We start from the raw sequence: 13,850 nt of genomic DNA, 5'->3' as shown, positions 1-13,850 counted from the left end.
CATTTCCATCATCTTCTGGACAGTCAGCGCCACGTGGTTCCTCACAAACGCGTAGGCAGGGGACAGTTTGTGAGGAGGATGAGGAGGAGTCAATGGAGGAGGAAGACATCCGTCCAGAGGAGGGAGTTACCGAATTGTCCAGTACTCAGTGTGTACAGCGAGGGTGGGGTGATGACGAGCGGGCAGAGACCACGCAGCAGGGGACAGCGTTTCTTTGGCAGTTGGCAGTCTGCAGCATATGGTGGATTACATGCTGCAGTGCCTGAGAAACGACCGCCGCATCGCCCACATTCTCAACATGTCTGATTATTGGGTGTTCACCCTCCTCGATCCTCGCTACCGGGACAACGTAGAAAGCCTCATCACACCGTTGAACCGGGAGCGAAAAATGCGGGAGTACCAAGACACACTGGTCAATTCCATCATCTTCTCCATTCCAACTGAGAGAAGTGCTGCTAGTGCATTCCAAAGCAGCTCAGTGCGTCCAGGCAGTGGTGGAGGCTCTGCACAAAGAGGGAGCAGAAGCAGTGCCTCTGCCCAAGGCAAGACCAGTATGGCCCAACTGTGGCACAGTTTTCTGTGCCCCCCACAAAAGTCTACACCATCACAGACGGCTCCAGTCAGCAGGAGGCAATGGTTCCGTCAGATGGTGACAGACTACATGTCTTGCCCTCTTGCTGTACTCCCAGACGGCTCTTCCCCTTTCAAGTTTTGGGTCTCAAAGCTGGATACATGGCCAGAGCTAAGCCAGTATGCATTGGAGGTGCTGGCTTGCCCTGCGGCCAGTGTATTATCGGAACGTGTCTTTAGTGCTGCAGGTGGTGTACTAACTGACCGTCGCATGCGACTATCCTCCGATAACGTTGACCGGCTTACTTTCCTGAAAATGAACAAGGCCTGGATCTCGCAGGAATTTGCCACTCCTCCTCCTGATTAAATAATTAGGTCACTGTATACGTTATCCAGGTCTCCTGTTGTGTTCATCTTTCTACCACCTGAACTTAAATTCCTGGGCTCCAACACCGCCAGTTGAGGCTCAGAAGTGCCGTCTGCACAGTCAAAACATACGACCCAGTGTTATTGGGTTTCAGTAACGTCAGCTGATCCCCAGCTGTGTAGTCGGCAATGTGTCATGCGACCGCCACGCTGACACAACAACTGAAATGTAAGGGAATCTGTCCCCCCCCCCCAAGGCATTTGTTACTGAAAGAGCCACCTTGTGCAGCAGTAATGCTGCACAAGGAAAAGGTAGCTATTTTGGTTTAGCTCCTTGCACACGCAGAACTTAACACTTATAAAATGTGTCCACTGATACCGTAAAACCGTCCCGGAGGTGGGACTTTCCTTCGTAATATGACTCAGCACAGCCGTCATTCCTCCCCCCCCGGCGCCGCGCCCCGGCTCCTCAGCGTTGTTTGATTCCGTCCCGGAGCCTGCGCTGTTATGTTATCCCGTGGCCAGGCACACTTAGCGCTGCCCGTCTTCTGGCATCATTTGGTGTCAGGATGGCTGCGCCTGTGCGGCCGCGATGGCCGAGAGCCCGCCTCGCAGTGTCTTCTGATTTAATCCCACTGGGGGCCTGGAATCCATGGACATGCGCAGTGCATATCTGAACCTCCACCTCTCACTCATCTCCCTATGGCTTCTTCAGACTGTTCGGTGTCAGCTGGTCCCTAATAGCATGCCACGGTCGTGACACCGCACAGTCTTAAGAAGCCGTAGGGAGGGGAGTGAGAGGCGAAGATATGCACTGCGCATGGCCATGGATCCCAGGCCCCCAGTGGGATAAAATCAGAAGACACTGCGAGGCGGGCTCTCGGCCAGCGCGGCCGCACAGGCGCAGCCAGCCTGACACCAAATGATGTCAGAAGATGGGCAGCGCTAAGTGTGCCTGGCCAAGGGATAACTTAACAGCGCAGGCTCCGGGACGGAATCAAACAACGCTGAGGAGCCGGGGCGCGGCGCCGGGGGGGTAGGAATGACGGCTGTGCTGCGTCATATTACGAAGGAAAGTCCCACCTCCGGGACGGTTTAACGGTTTCAGGGGACACATTTTATAAGTGTTTAGTTCTGTGTTTGCAAGGAGCGTGATGAAAAGAGCCACCTTTTCCTTTTGCATCTTTTGTGCTGCACAAGCTGGCTCTTTCAGCTACAAACGCCTTGGGGGGGGGGTTAAAGGTTCCCTTTCGACTTTCTCAGGCTTCGGCCTACATTGTGTTCCTCTGCTTTTCCACCTGTCCCTGGGCTCCAACACCGCCAGTTGCCGTCCAGAAGTGCTGTACGCACAGTCAACAGTCGCTCCTCTGTTATTGGGGTTCAGTAACGTCAGCTGTTCCCCTGCTGTGTGTGTGGCAATCCCTCCTACCTCCTCCTACCTCCTCCTCCTCCACCTGTCCCTGGGCTCCAACACCACCAGTTGCCGTCCAGAAGTGCTGTACGCACAGTCAACAGTCCCTCCTCTGTTATTGGGGTTCAGTAACGTCAGCTGTTCCCCTGCTGTGTGTGTGGCAATCCCTCCTACCTCCTCCTCCTCCACCTGTCCCTGGGCTCCAACACCGCCAGTTGCCGTCCAGAAGTGCTGTACGCACAGTCAACAGTCCCTCCTCTGTTATTGGGGTTCAGTAACGTCAGCTGTTCCCCTGCTGTGTGTGTGGCAATCCCTCCTACCTCCTCCTACCTCCTCCTCCTCCACCTGTCCCTGGGCTCCAACACCGCCAGATGCTGTCCAGAAGTGCTGTACGCACAGTCAACAGTCCCTCCTCTGTTATTGGGGTTCAGTAACGTCAGCTGTTCCCCTGCTGTGTGTGTGGCAATCCCTCCTACCTCCTCCACCTCCTCCTCCTCCACCTGTCCCTGGGCTCCAACACCGCCAGTTGCCGTCCAGAAGTGCTGTACGCACAGTCAACAGTCCCTCCTCTGTTATTGGGGTTCAGTAACGTCAGCTGTTCCCCTGCTGTGTGTGTGGCAATCCCTCCTACCTCCTCCTACCTCCTCCTCCTCCACCTGTCCCTGGGCTCCAACACCGCCAGTTGCCGTCCAGAAGTGCTGTACGCACAGTCAACAGTCCCTCCTCTGTTATTGGGGTTCAGTAACGTCAGCTGTTCCCCTGCTGTGTGTGTGGCAATCCCTCCTACCTCCTCCTCCTCCACCTGTCCCTGGGCTCCAACACCGCCAGTTGCCGTCCAGAAGTGCTGTACGCACAGTCAACAGTCCCTCCTCTGTTATTGGGGTTCAGTAACGTCAGCTGTTCCCCTGCTGTGTGTGTGGCAATCCCGCCTACCTCCTCCACCTCCTCCTCCTCCACCTGTCCCTGGGCTCCAACACCGCCAGTTGCCGTCCAGAAGTGCTGTACGCACAGTCAACAGTCCCTCCTCTGTTATTGGGGTTCAGTAACGTCAGCTGTTCCCCTGCTGTGTGTGTGGCAATCCCTCCTACCTCCTCCTACCTCCTCCTCCTCCACCTGTCCCTGGGCTCCAACACCACCAGTTGCCGTCCAGAAGTGCTGTACGCACAGTCAACAGTCCCTCCTCTGTTATTGGGGTTCAGTAACGTCAGCTGTTCCCCTGCTGTGTGTGTGGCAATCCCTCCTACCTCCTCCTCCTCCACCTGTCCCTGGGCTCCAACACCGCCAGTTGCCGTCCAGAAGTGCTGTACGCACAGTCAACAGTCCCTCCTCTGTTATTGGGGTTCAGTAACGTCAGCTGTTCCCCTGCTGTGTGTGTGGCAATCCCTCCTACCTCCTCCTACCTCCTCCTCCTCCACCTGTCCCTGGGCTCCAACACCGCCAGTTGCCGTCCAGAAGTGCTGTACGCACAGTCAACAGTCCCTCCTCTGTTATTGGGGTTCAGTAACGTCAGCTGTTCCCCTGCTGTGTGTGTGGCAATCCCTCCTACCTCCTCCTACCTCCTCCTCCTCCACCTGTCCCTGGGCTCCAACACCGCCAGTTGCCGTCCAGAAGTGCTGTACGCACAGTCAACAGTCCCTCCTCTGTTATTGGGGTTCAGTAACGTCAGCCGTTCCCCTGCTGTGTGTGTGGCAATCCCTCCTACCTCCTCCTCCTCCACCTGTCCCTGGGCTCCAACACCGCCAGTTGCCGTCCAGAAGTGCTGTACGCACAGTCAACAGTCCCTCCTCTGTTATTGGGGTTCAGTAACGTCAGCTGTTCCCTTGCTGTGTGTGTGGCAATCCCTCCTACCTCCTCCTACCTCCTCCTCCTCCACCTGTCCCTGGGCTCCAACACCGCCAGTTGCCGTCCAGAAGTGCTGTACGCACAGTCAACAGTCCCTCCTCTGTTATTGGGGTTCAGTAACGTCAGCTGTTCCCCTGCTGTGTGTGTGGCAATCCCTCCTACCTCCTCCTCCTCCACCTGTCCCTGGGCTCCAACACCGCCAGTTGCCGTCCAGAAGTGCTGTACGCACAGTCAACAGTCCCTCCTCTGTTATTGGGGTTCAGTAACGTCAGCTGTTCCCCTGCTGTGTGTGTGGCAATCCCTCCTACCTCCTCCTACCTCCTCCTCCTCCACCTGTCCCTGGGCTCCAACACCGCCAGTTGCCGTCCAGAAGTGCTGTACGCACAGTCAACAGTCCCTCCTCTGTTATTGGGGTTCAGTAACGTCAGCTGTTCCCCTGCTGTGTGTGTGGCAATCCCTCCTACCTCCTCCTACCTCCTCCTCCTCCACCTGTCCCTGGGCTCCAACAACGCTAGTTGCCATCCAGAAGTGCTGTCCGCACAGAGCCAAACACCTCGCCAATGTGTTAGTGGGGTTCAGCACCGCCAGCTGTTCCCCTGCTGTGCAGCCGGCAACGTGTACTGCGACCGCCACGCAGGCACAACAAGTTAAATTTAAGGGAACCTGTCCCCCCCCCAGGCGTTTGTTACTGAAGGAGCCACCTTGTGCAGCAGTAATGATGCAAAGGGAAAAAGTGCCTCTTTTCGTGGTGCTCCTTGCACATGCTGATCCTAACACTTATGAAAACTGTCCCCTCCTACCGTGATACCGTCCGGTTGGTGGAATTTTCCTTTGTGATGTGACGCAGCACAGCCGTCATTCTTACCCCCTTGGCGCCGTGCGCCGCCTCCTCAGCGTTGTTTGAATCAGTCCCGGAGCCTGCGCTGTTAGGTTAGCCCTTGGCCATGCACACATTTTGCGCTGCCCGTCTTCTGACATCATTTGGTGTCAGGCTGGCTGCGCCTGTGCGGCCGCGCTGGCCGAGAGCCCGCCTCGTCCTGTCTTCTGATTTAATCCCACTGGGGGCCAGAGATCCACGGACATGCGCAGTGCATATCTGAACCTCCACCTCTCACTCATCTCCCTACGGCTTATTCAAACTGTGCGGTGTCAGCTGGTCCCTAATAGCATGCCACGGCCGTGACACCGCACAGTCAGAAGAAGCCGTAGGGAGATGAGTGAGAGGTGGAGGTTCAGATATGCACTGCGCATGTCCATGGATCTCAGGCCCCCAGTGGGATTAAATCAGAAGACAGGACGAGGCGGGCTCTCGGCCAGCGCGGCCGCACAGGCGCAGCCAGCCTGACACCAAATGATGTCAGAAGACGGGCAGCGCAAAATGTGTGCATGGCCAAGGGCTAACCTAACAGCGCAGGCTCCGGGACTGATTCAAACAACGCTGAGGAGGCGGCGCACGGAGCCAAGGGGGTAAGAATGACGGCTGCGCTGCGTCACATCACAAAGGAAAGTTCCACCTACCGGACGGTATCACGGTAGGAGGGGACACTTTTTATAAGTGTTAGGTTCAGCATGTGCAAGGACCATAATTAAAAGAGCTAAGTTTACCTTTTCCAGCATTAGTGCTGTACACGATGGCTCTTTCAGCTACAAACGCCTGGGGGGGGGGGTTAAAGTTTCCCTTTGAACTTGCTCCAGTGCAGGCTTCGGCCTACACTCTGCTCCCTCTCTTCCTCCTGCTGACCCTGGGCTCTAACACCGCCAGTTGGGGCCCAGATGTGCTAGCTGCACAGAGCCAAACACCAGCCAATGTGTCAGTGGGGTTCAGCACCGCCAGCTTTTCCCCTGCTGTGTAGCCGGCAACGTGTCCTGCAACAGCCACGCAGGCACAACAGACCCAAAGCTGCCGCCAGTGCAGGCTTCGGCCTACACTCTGCTCCATCTCCTCCTCCTGCTGACCCCGGGCTCTAACACCGCCAGTTGGGGCCCGGTACTGCCAGCTGCACAGAGAAAAACACCAGCCAATGTGTCAGTGGGGTTCAGCACCGCCAGCTTTTCCCCTGCTGTGTAGCCGGCAACGTGTCCTGCGACCGCCACGCAGACACAAGAACTGAAATTGAAGGGAACCTGTCCACCCTCCCCCAGGTGTTTCTATGTTTTACAGCCACCTTGTACAGCAGTAATGCTGCATGTGTGCAAGGTGGCTCAGAAACGTATTCTCCTTGCACTCGTGGAACTGAACACGTCTAAAATGTGTCCTCTGTGACCATTAAAACGTCCCTCAGGTGTGATTTTCCTTTGTATTGACATGCAACAAGCTCCTTGGTAACGCTGCCCGTCTTCTGGCATCATTGTTTGGCTGGGTGCGCCTCTGCGGCCGCCTTGCCCCACACAACGCCCCTCGGTGTCTTATTTATTTTGACTGCGAGGGTGTGATTGACGGGCATGAACGGTGCATTTCTTCGCCTGTCCCTCATCTCCTTCCGCCTTCTTCGGACTGTGCGGCTTCATGGCCGTGGCATGCGATAAGGGATCAGCTGACGCCACATAGTCTGAAGCAGGTGTAAGAACCCAAGCGAGAGGCGAACATATGTACTGCGCCAGGCCATGAATCCCAGCCCCGCAGTGTTTTAACTATGTCAAGACACTGCGGGGCTGGGATTCATGGGCATCGCGAACCGCACCGGCCGACATCAAATGATGTCAGAGGACGGGCAGCACTAACAGCGCTAGGCCAGGGGATAACACGACAGCGCAGACTCCTGTACAGCAAACAACAACGCTCAGGAGGCTGCACCCAGCACCAAGGTGGGATTCTTGACATCTGTGCTGCGTCTCATTACAAAGGGAACTCGCGCCTCCAACACAGTTTGACTGTTTAAAGGGCTAAATGTTATACGTGTTTCATTCAGCGTGTGCAAGGAGCAAAATTAAAAGAGCAACCTTTGACTTGTGCAGCACTACTGCTGCATAAGCTGTGGCTCTTCTACTTTGTAACCCCTGAGGGGGGGTTAAAGGTTACCTTTGAAATTGGTTCAAGTAGGCTTCGGCCTACACTCTGCTCCCCCTGCAGAGCCCGGGCTCCAACACCGCCAGTTGGGGCCCGGTACTGCTAGCTGCACAGAGCCAAACACCAGCCAATGTGTCAGTGGGGTTCAGCACCGCCAGCTGTTCCCCTGCTGTGCAGCCGGCAACGTGTCCTGCAACAGCCACGCAGGCACAACACACCCAAAGCTGCCGCCAGTGCAGGCTTCGGCCTACACTCTGCTCCATCTCCTCCTCCTGCTGACCCCGGGCTCTAACACCGCCAGTTGGGGCCCGGTACTGCTAGCTGCACAGAGAAAAACACCAGCCAATGTGTCAGTGGGGTTCAGCACCGCCAGCTGTTCCCCTGCTGTGCAGCCGGCATCGTGTCCTGCAAAAGCCACGCAGACACAAGAACTGAAATTGAAGGGAACCTGTCCCCCCTCCCCCAGGCGTTTGTACGTTTTTAAGGCCACCTTGTACAGCGGTAATGCTGCATGTGTGCAAGGTGGCTCATAAACGTATTCTCCTCGCACATGTGGAACTGAAAACACGTCTGAAATGTGTCCTCTGTGTGACCATTTAACCGTCCCGGGGGTGTGACTTTCCTTTGTAATGACACGCTGCAACCCCCTTGGTAGCGCTGCCCGTCTTCTGGCATCATTGTTTGGCTGCCTGCGCCTCTGCGGCCGCCCTGACCCACACAACGCCCCTCGGTGTCTTATTTCTTGGGACTGCGAGGGTGTGATTGATGGGCATGAGCAGTGCATCAGTTCGCCTGTCCCTCATCTCCTTCCGCCTTCTTCAGACTGTGCGGCTTCATGGCCGTGGCATGCGATAAGGGATCAGCTGACGCCGCACAGTCTGCAGCGGGTGTAAGGACCCGAGTGCGAGAGGCGAACATATGTGCTGCGCCAGGCCATGAATCACAGCCCCGCAGTGTTTTAACAATGTTAAGACACCGCGGGGCTGGGATTCATGGTCATCGCGAACCGCAGCGGCCGACATTAAATGAGGTCAGAAGATGGGCAGCGCTAACAGCGCTAGGCCAGGGGATAACACGACAGCGCAGACTCCTGTACAGCAAATAACAACGCTCAGGAGGCTGCACCCAGCACCAAGGTGGGATTCTTGACACCTGTGCTGCGTCTCATTACAAAGGGAACTCGCGCCTCCAACACAGTTTGACTGTTTAAAGGGCTAAATGTTATACGTGTTTCATTCAGCGTGTGCAAGGAGCAAAATTAAAAGAGCAACCTTTGACTTGTGCAGCACTACTGCTGCATAAGCTGTGGCTCTTCTACTTTGTAACCCCTGAGGGGGGGTTAAAGGTTACCTTTGAAATTGGTTCAAGTAGGCTTCGGCCTACACTCTGCTCCCCCTGCAGAGCCCGGGCTCCAACACCGCCAGTTGGGGCCCGGTACTGCTAGCTGCACAGAGCCAAACACCAGCCAATGTGTCAGTGGGGTTCAGCACCGCCAGCTGTTCCCCTGCTGTGCAGCCGGCAACGTGTCCTGCAACAGCCACGCAGGCACAACACACCCAAAGCTGCCGCCAGTGCAGGCTTCGGCCTACACTCTGCTCCATCTCCTCCTCCTGCTGACCCCGGGCTCTAACACCGCCAGTTGGGGCCCGGTACTGCTAGCTGCACAGAGAAAAACACCAGCCAATGTGTCAGTGGGGTTCAGCACCGCCAGCTGTTCCCCTGCTGTGCAGCCGGCATCGTGTCCTGCAAAAGCCACGCAGACACTTGCTCTTGTACCTTCTGCTCCCCATCCTGGTTCCAGTACCGTCAGCTGGTTCCGGGCAGAGTCTTTGGCTTAGGTGCCTCCCTCTGGGTATCTGAGTTCCACCAACGTCAGGTGGTCCTTGGTAGTGCTTTCAGCACGGGTACCTCCTGCTTAGTAACCGGGTTCCAGTAACGTCAGCTGGTCCTCGGTAGTTCCATTGGCTCTTGGACCTTCGGCTACCCATCCGGGTTCCAGTACCGTCAGCTGGTTCTCGGCAGTGTATTTTACTCTTGTACCTTCTGCTCCCCATCCTGGTTCCAGTACCGTCAGCTGGTTCCGGGCAGAGCCTTTGGCTTAGGTGCCTCCCTCTGGGTATCCGAGTTCCACCAACGTCAGGTGGTCCTTGGTAGTGCTTTCAGGCACGGGTACCTCCTGCTTAGTAACCGGGTTCCAGTAACGTCAGCTGGTCCTCGGTAGTTCCATTGGCTCTTGGACCTTCGGGTAGCCATCCGAGTTCCAGTTCCATCAGCTGTTTCTCGGCATTTTCTCAGCCTTCTTGTACCTTCTGCTACATTTCCAAGTTCAAGACCCTAAAGACGATGACCCGGAAGACCACCCCTAAGATGACGACGACACCAGAGACGACAGCCACTGAGATGACGACGACCCTGGAGACGATGACCCTGAAGACCACCCCGATGACGACGACCCCGGAGACGACGACCCTGGAGACGACGACGACATGGGAGACCGAGAAGCAGAAGAACAAGAGGCTGCAGAACAAAGAGCAGAAGAACATTAAGCATAAGACTAAATATCAGAGCAAAAGATATTATCTAAATTATAAGCAGAAGAAGACTAAGCAGTGTATGGGGGTAAGTCCGTTCCTCCTCGTGGTGCCCCTGGATAAAGCCTGATGCTGCAGGCCAAACTGAACGCGGACAAATGTAACTCTTTTGTGACAGGCAGAACGGAAGGTGTAATCTTCAAACTTTTATAGATAACAACTACGGGAATGCCTGTCACAAATAAGAATATGATGAAGAAGTTGAATATGAAGAAGATAATTGTAAAATAAAAAAAGAATATGAACAATGTAACAAAAAAAATAATAGGTAGAAGATGAAGAAGAAGATGAATAAGGTGAAGAAGTTGATGTCAAAGAAGCTTATGATGAGGATAATGAAGAAGAAAGTGTGGGAGAAGTAAAAAAGAAGGTGAAGGGCGTGGAAGTAGTGAAACATCAATATCTGACAAAAAAAAAAAATTAACATAGTCAAAATCTTTCTACCGCCGAACGTCATAAAAAAAATAAAAAACCTGCTATTCTATTACATTGGGCTAAACCTCTGTGCCTTTAATGTCTCCGCCACGTCCCCCAATACATCCTACATTATTCTTAGTTGTTTTCCTTCATGTAGAATGAACCTACAAGTTTATAAAGGGTTTATTTTAATTCCGATATTTTCGTCCCATTGACTTGCATTGGGATCGGGTATCGGTATCGGATTAGATCCGATATTTTAACGGTATCGGCCGATACTTTCCGATACCGATACTTTCCGATATCGGAAAGTATCGCTCAACACTAGTTGTGAGCCCCAATGGAGACAGCGATGATAATGTCTGTAAAGCGATGAGGAATTAATGGAGTTATATAATTTCAACCTTCAGGTTATCTGAGTTGTAGGTATATTTGTGGCCCTCCTGATGAAGAAGTTTTGAGAACTTCAGAACGCGTTGAGAATAGACCGCACTGTTTTCTCTAGACTGCATATTGGAATTATTTGTGGACACACTACCACCAGCACAGGTTGCACACATTTCAGATGGATTTTCCACTCTTTGGAGCTACAGCAGCTGGAAAACCTATAATTTGAAAGTCTACTAGTGTTATGTCTCACACAACCAAACTAGGTGAGCAATCACTGCTTTATACGTTACATTGTTATTTGGATAAAACCCTATTGCACTTAAATGTAGAGCATATTCTCTAGAAGTCAACGTTGGGACAACCTCTTTAATTGTGAATACATTGACAGACCTGTCTGATCTATATGACTAAGGTGAAGTCCTTTTTTCCATTGGTAGTGGTGTGCTTTTACATGTATTGACTATTGAGTAGATGTAAATGTAGCTCTCATGTTAAAGCTCTTATATGTTCCATTGGTTAAGTGCTCCAATACTACACAGCATGTGTGTGCTCAGCAGCTTCTACCACATGACAAGGAAATGTCTTTAAAGTGTAATGAGGTCAAAGTCTGCCGTGCTTTTTTCACCGGAATGGACACTATTACCCCATGTACGGATGTGTGGAAACAGAATAGTTTCCTTTATCCTTTCAATGATTAATACATGAATATTTTTCTCCTGGTAAATGAACTTTTAGGAATATTCCGTGAAATGATAAAACGAAATAGAGAACAGATTACTGCAGACATAAAATATCTACAACGTAAAACACATACAGATGATCCACCTATATAGCGAAATGAGCAGACGGTTCACTGCGCATCACACAGACATAGGAGGGAGGTCACGGCAAATAAGTGGCTGCAGAATTACAGAAAGAGACTAGAAACCTGACGAACACTCACTAGAAGCAACATATCGACACTTCATACAACTAATAGTATTGATAACTCCATTAGCATGAAAACCTGGAGTAAATAATACAAAAGTAACATATCCCTACCGGATCCGAGTGTGACGGGAATCTCTGCTTTTCTCTGTTCATTGTATCTTCTTTACTCTGAAAAAAGATTGAGCACAATATTAGTACCGGTACGTTATGTACAATACCTAGGGTCGGTCTATCTATCTATCTATCTATCTATCTATCTATCTATCTATCTATCTATCTATTTATCTAAGCCTTGAAAAAGGTCCACATTTTTGGGACCGAAACATCGCCGGATGGGCAATTAACCCTTTCGCGACATGCGCCGTACATGTACGGCGCATGTCGGGTCCCCTGCTTTGATGTGCGCTCCGGCGGTGAGCGCACATCAAAGTCGCGACATGTCAGCTGTTTTGTACAGCTGACATGTGCGCGCAATAGCGGCGGGTGAAATCGCTATTCACCCGCCGCTATTAACCTGTTAAATGCCGCTGTCAAATGCAGACAGCGGCATTTAACTACCGCATCCGGCCGGGCGGCCGGAAATGAGCGCATCGCCGACCCCCGTCACATGATCGGGGGTCGGCGATGCATCAGGAAGGTAACCATAGAGGTCCTTGAGACCTCTATGGTTACTGATCGCCGGTAGCTGTGAGCGCCCCCCTGTGGTCGGCGCTCACAGCACACCTGCATTTCTGCTGCATAGCAGCGATCTGATGATCGCTGTTATGTAGCAGAGCCGATCGGGCTGTGCCTGCTTCTAGCCTCCCTAGGAGGCTATTGAAGCATGGCAAAAGTGAAAAAAAAAAGTTTTTAAAAATGTGAAAAAAATGTTAAAAATATAAAAGTTTAAATCACCCCCCTTTCGCCCCATCCTAAATAAAACAATAAAAAAAAAAAACCTACACATATTTGGTATCGCCGCGTTCAGAATCGCCCGATCTATCAATTCAAAAAAAGCATTAACCTGATCGCTAAACAGCGTAGCGAGAAAAAAATCCGAAACGCCAGAATTACGGTTTTTTGGTCACCGCGACATTGGGTTAAAATGCAATAACAGGCGATCAAAAGAACGCATCTGCGCCAAAATGGTATCATTAAAAACATCAGCTCGGCACGCAAAAAATAAGCCCTCACCCGACCCCAGATCACAAAAATTGGAGACGCTACGGGTATCGGAAAATGGCACTTTTTTTTTTTTTAAAGCAAAGTTTGGAATTTTTTTTCACCACTTGGATAAAAAATTACCTAGACATGTTAGGTGTCTATGAACTCGTAATAACTTAGAGAATCATAATGGCAGGTTAGTTTTAGCATTTAGTGAACCTAGCAAAAAAGCCAAACAAAAAACAAGTGTGGGATTGCACTTTTTTGCAATTTCACCGCCCTTGGAATTTTTTTCCCGTTTTCTAGTACACGACATGGTAAAACCAATGATGTCGTTCAAAAGTACAACTCGTCCCGCAAAAAATAAGCCCTCACATGGCCATATTGACGGAAAAATAAAAAAGTTATGGCTCTGGGAAGGAGGGGAGCGAAAAACGAAAACACAAAAACGAAAAAGGGCCGCGGCATGAAGGGGTTAAATTGCACATGAATTTACTCTACTATGGTGTGCTGCTTTCATTTTTTTTGGATATACAGTATATATTAAGGATTGGTACATGCCTGGAAGGCTTTTGCACCCAATGATCGTTTCTTGTGTTGCTTTTTCACTTTCCATTTTTATATCTATCTATCTATCTATCTATCTATCTATCTATCTATCTATCTATCTATCTATCTATCTATCATCTATCTATCTATCTATCTATCTATCAATCATCTATCTATCTATCTATCTATCTATCATCTATCTATCTGACCATCTACTTTGAGAACAATAAGTCCTAATCCAGGTATAGCTTTTCCTGAATCTTACAGTAATCGTTCTGAGGATAATCTTCTGGTGATAGGTTTGGCAGGTCCTGCTGAGTGCTTATCATGCTATATGAGGAGCCTGCAGCTTCTGCGAACCTCTTATTAACATGCTGTGATGTAATTGATTGCTATCTGTACATAAGTTGTGTGTACAGAATGTAAAACCTGCACACATATCGATTGGGGACGAGGACTCTGGATTACCTTTTGAGATTTCCGAGAGGCTTGTTTCTGTCTGTTAAGTTTGTGCTGAATAAGCAGAGATTGATCGGTGCGGCAGTCGTACGTCCCATGTTCGGAGTCATCAGTGTACGCATCTCTTGTAGAATCTGAATAGGGAACACGCTTGTTATATCAGATCCTTGTAAAA

At 51.4% G+C, this 13,850-nt stretch overlaps 1 protein-coding gene across 4 annotated transcripts in view; it reads right to left on the bottom strand.

Moving 5' to 3' along the window:
- Positions 1-13,850, bottom strand: part of ANO3 (anoctamin 3) — a 704,489-nt gene that overhangs the window by 359,014 nt on the left and 331,625 nt on the right. For all 4 annotated transcript variants that reach the window (XM_077288029.1, XM_077288030.1, XM_077288031.1 and 1 more), the window contains exons 3-4: positions 13,685-13,809; positions 11,636-11,692 (exon numbers count right to left, since the gene is read on the bottom strand). In XM_077288029.1, the coding sequence (XP_077144144.1) occupies positions 11,636-11,692; positions 13,685-13,809 (182 nt within the window). The remainder of the gene's footprint in view (positions 1-11,635; positions 11,693-13,684; positions 13,810-13,850) is intronic.

This window comes from Ranitomeya variabilis, chromosome 2, assembly GCF_051348905.1.
Source record: "Ranitomeya variabilis isolate aRanVar5 chromosome 2, aRanVar5.hap1, whole genome shotgun sequence".
In the NCBI taxonomy this organism is placed as follows: domain Eukaryota; kingdom Metazoa; phylum Chordata; class Amphibia; order Anura; family Dendrobatidae; genus Ranitomeya; species Ranitomeya variabilis.
Note: the sequence above shows the minus strand (reverse complement) of the source record. Positions and strands in the feature narration are given on the sequence as shown.